The sequence below is a fragment of the Corvus brachyrhynchos genome, unplaced genomic scaffold (assembly GCF_000691975.1).
Source record: "Corvus brachyrhynchos isolate BGI_N302 unplaced genomic scaffold, ASM69197v1 scaffold36, whole genome shotgun sequence".
Lineage (NCBI taxonomy): Eukaryota > Metazoa > Chordata > Aves > Passeriformes > Corvidae > Corvus > Corvus brachyrhynchos.
In genome coordinates this window covers 421,059-425,241 of record NW_008238441.1, presented here as the reverse complement: position 1 = coordinate 425,241, position 4,183 = coordinate 421,059, and the positions used below count along the sequence as shown (strand labels likewise).

The 4,183-nt window shown below is 42.3% G+C and overlaps 1 protein-coding gene across 7 annotated transcripts in view; it reads right to left on the bottom strand.

The window, feature by feature from the left end:
- Nucleotides 1–4,183, bottom strand: part of IL1RAPL2 (interleukin 1 receptor accessory protein like 2) — a 397,232-nt gene that overhangs the window by 10,903 nt on the left and 382,146 nt on the right. For all 7 annotated transcript variants that reach the window (XM_017736623.1, XM_017736626.1, XM_017736622.1 and 4 more), the window contains one exon: nt 1,178–1,348. In XM_017736623.1, coding sequence (XP_017592112.1) covers nt 1,178–1,348 — 171 coding nt within the window. The remainder of the gene's footprint in view (nt 1–1,177; nt 1,349–4,183) is intronic.

Genomic DNA, 4,183 nt, shown 5'->3' with positions numbered 1-4,183 from the left:
GTCAAGGCTTCAGAGCTCTGTTTCCAGCGCTCTCAAATGCCAGAGAAGAAACAGGCTCTAACTTTTGGGTCAGGCACTGGGGTTTGGCACAGTGAGGCGGCAGTTTCAAGTCTTTTGGCAGGCAGGTTGTAATGCAGCTAAGCTCGAGCTGTTCCACGTTTGGGGACATCTGCTCCACTACAGCCATTGCTTTGTTCTGTTGTTCGTGTTTCCTACACAGTAGCACATACAGAGAGAAGTTCATGTTCTCTTCTATTGCTTTTATGAAAGTGATTTGGAGATGGAATTTGTAAAAAAAAAAGCTGATTTTTCACAAGGGTAGCACTTCATATAAGTGTGATATTACAGTAACCATACTGTGCATTCAAAATTCATCAACACAATGGATATGATTCATGGTCTTTTTGGCTTGCTCAAAAATCAGTCTGGTAGAAGAAATGCCATAACTACCATAGGAAAGCACTGACCATTGGTAGAAACATCAAAAGGTGCTGCTGAATCTTCAGATGTGGCAGCAAAGCAGATTTGAAATGGACAACTCTATTTCACTATCAGCATGGAAAACAGCATCAGCTCACAGGGCTATACACAGTCCTCTGAACAATTAGTATTACTTACACAATATCAGTGACTTACATGATGCCCACACTGCTCAGAATTCAATACTTAGTCAAAATTTTAATGAAGAAATCGTACCTTTACCATTAATGGGGAAACTGTTTAGATCTTTATGAGATCTCCAAGTTAAGGAAAAACCCAAAAGACAATAGAAAAGATGACTTTTACTTGTAAAGCTGCTGTAGATAAACAACTAATCACTGAAAAAAAAAATCCCATTTTCAATCATGTAACAGAGATGATAAAATCCTGTTAGAAAACTTCCTGCTTAGTTACCTGTGTTTGATGTAGACATTTGGACTTGGTATTGCTTGCAGTGCTGCAGCCTTCCCTGTAGGAAGGTCCAGCTCCTGCCTCCACTGAAATCAATGGCAGTTCCCTCTGATTTCAGCAGTGCAGGAACAAGCTCCAACAGCGAGCTCAAAGTCGCAGTGCTGAGGAAACTTTTCCAATCTTTGCAACCACTTCCCAAGGTTTTCCATATCTAGTACTTTTCACCTAGTCCAGGTCTTTGTGACACATCAGACAGAAATAAAACTGAAAGGTCAGAAATACTTACTTCCACTAGGGACCAGGTCCCTATCTGGAATGAAGAGCTTATATCCATAGTGCTTTTCTAGAACATCTGGCAGAATTTCAAGTGCAAACTGCTCCTCTTCATTATTATCACGATCTAACGCATCAGGATCCACTTTGGTGTATGAAAGATAAGCATCATATTCCTTGTTGTCTGTAAGAAAACAAATCATGTTCAGCCTGCTGTTTGCAAGAACACTATAAGGAATTCAGGGGAGTACTGGGAAATTGAATTATGCCTTGAAACCACCAAGCATTTCCCAACAAAATGGGGACTTTTCACAGGAACATATAATCTGGCTTCCAGACAGAAATCACATGGATCCTTTCAGTTTTCTTCTGCATGTTGAGCAGTAACTCTGCTCCATGTGGTCAGACACGTGTTACAGTTGAAAAGATGACGGGCAAAATTTTCATACAAATACTAAAGTGGAAACTTTTATTTTAAGCCTTTACATATTTGTAATGCAATTCTTTCAACTTCTATTCCTCAAGAGTGCTAGGATTATGTTAAAGTTTTGAGCTTGAAAAAGTTTTGAGCCTGGAAAGTTTTGAGCAAGGAATATTTCCTTCCACAAGTAATTGTGAGAAAAGACATGACTTAATTCAAATGAATACTGACTATTCAGAAAACAATGCCAAATACAAACAGCTCAAAGCATTTTTTTTTCAGAAAATCCCATAGTTTTAAAAATCAATATCATAATTTTAGAGGTCACTTGATCCAGGAGATTTGAAATACTTGAGGATCACATTATAAGAGAGACAAATAACTCCCATAAAGGGCAACACTCCTTCTCCTCTTCCTCTTCCTCCTCCTCCTGCCCAGAACTGGGGCTTGTCTCCAGCTCTGCTTCTGAAACATGGAGCTAAGAGCTCATGAACAGAAGTGGTGCCACTACAGAGCTGGGGATCCATGCTGGGATCATGTCTTAGTGACATTTCTCTTTGTATTCCTCTGCAGTAATGGAAAATAGTATATTGAAAAAGTCAACCTTCAGCAATTCAGTCTCCAGGGAAGAGCACAGCTGCCATTATTTACAGAAAATGAAAAATCAAATAGTTAATGTTGTGAGAACAAAACTGCATGAATGGAGGGCTTCTGAGTACCAATTATCTGTAAAGAAGAGTGCACATGAAAGATAATTAAAGCAGTTAAAATTCATCAATATCTTCTGAAAAAACCCCAAATACCTGATCATAATAAAATATAACTCTTGATGACTTTGAACTGATGGTTACTTATAATTCCTGACACAAAGCCAGACCCATGAGGGTCAGAGCTGTAGTCAAAGCATGTGAATAATTACATATTTGTAAGAGGCAATTTGCCTAGTGTCACCATGGCTGTAGGGAAGGATGGAAGATGTCCACCTGGCTTGCTGACATTCCTCTGAAATCAACAGGCCAGCCAGCTTTGGAGGCCTGTCCTAAACCTGCCACCCTGCCCATAAGGAAGCCTGTCAAAACCTTTTAAGAGATGCCAGTGATCCCAGAGGCACCACCCCTGCAAAGGTTGGAGAGCTGTGCGAAGGCAGCAGTGCCCTGACATTCCTGGCTGCGGAGCACCGTGAGACCCAGCAGTCCCTGAGCCTCCTGCCCCTGCAGCTGTAGGGGGCACAGCTGCCCTCTCCAGTCACCTCAGCTCACAGTGTCAGTGAGCAAGATGTTGACAGAACCAGCTCCCTTGGGGCTCCTGGGAGCCCATGCACTGGTGTTACAGCTCCACAGTCTCAGCTCACTCCTCACAAGCTTCATGTACCAGGACAGAGAAGAAGGAGCTGCCCACACTCACCCACTGCTTGCTGTGGGGGCTCTGGAAGCAGCACTGATTGGAGCCATTTCCTAAATGAGTCCCTTAATCCTCAGTGTCATTTTCTCTAAAAGCAATGCTACACACAACACAGGAAGTGAGTGCATCCAACATTGCTTATGTGGGATATTTTTAGAAATCGGAATAAAGCAGATCTGTTGAGTTCCAAATCTTCTTTTTTACAGAAATACACATATGAGTGGAAAATGACCCTGTGATTGCATCTATACAGTTGAGTGCTCATGGGAGCTTTGTATGCTCCCACTACAGCCTACATGAGAAGAAACAAACATCCCCATATATGCTTTGACTTCTGTAACATTCTGTCTCCATCTTTCATCCTGAAGGATCAGAAGAAGATACAAAGCTGTGAAAGGTCTACAATCATGCACTGGAAAAATAAAAGGTTGTTTTCAAAATTTATAGGCACACAAAATCTCCTATGTACTCATGGGGCTTCCTCTAAACAACCAGAAAATAATATTGTTTCATAAATTAAGAAGTGATTGAACCAAGGAAGTTACATGAGTAAAAATGCAGCAGCTTCACACTGAAAACACAAGATAAATAAGTTGAAGCAGGCTGGAGGAAGTTACCACTTTTGGTTGGTGTGAACCAGGGATATTATGTTGGTATAATCCCACAGTGTTTGAGGTAAAGTACTTTCCAAACCACGTAATTTCACCCTTCCCTTTGTCCTAGGTACCAGTATCTTAAGAGTATGGAAAAAGCATAATTTTAGTTTTTTCCTTTAGCAGAGGGGGGTTTCTGAATGCAGGGGAGCCGGCCGAAGTCACAACACAAACACCGATACGATTTGAGCATCGTGCTCCCTTTAATCTTTACTTACACTCACTTATATCTACTTTACAAAGATTCACGCCCTATTCCCATGGGACAGCCTCTAAGCAGCAGGGGAGTCGACCAGTGTGGAACTTTGCCAAGGGTTCTCAAGGCTGCCTGCTGCCAGGTGTCTTTCAGGCCTGTCTGCAGCCTGAGGCCCCTTCAGGGGTTCTTCCTTAGCAGCCCTGGGGTGCCCAGACTGTCCAGACTGTCCTGGGGGATCATATGCCCCTGTTCCACATGGAATCCCTCTACACATCCCCCGTTTTCTTTTTGGGCAACCCAGGCCTGGTCGATGATCTTTCGCAGCCCCGCTTTAAGGCAAGAAAAAAT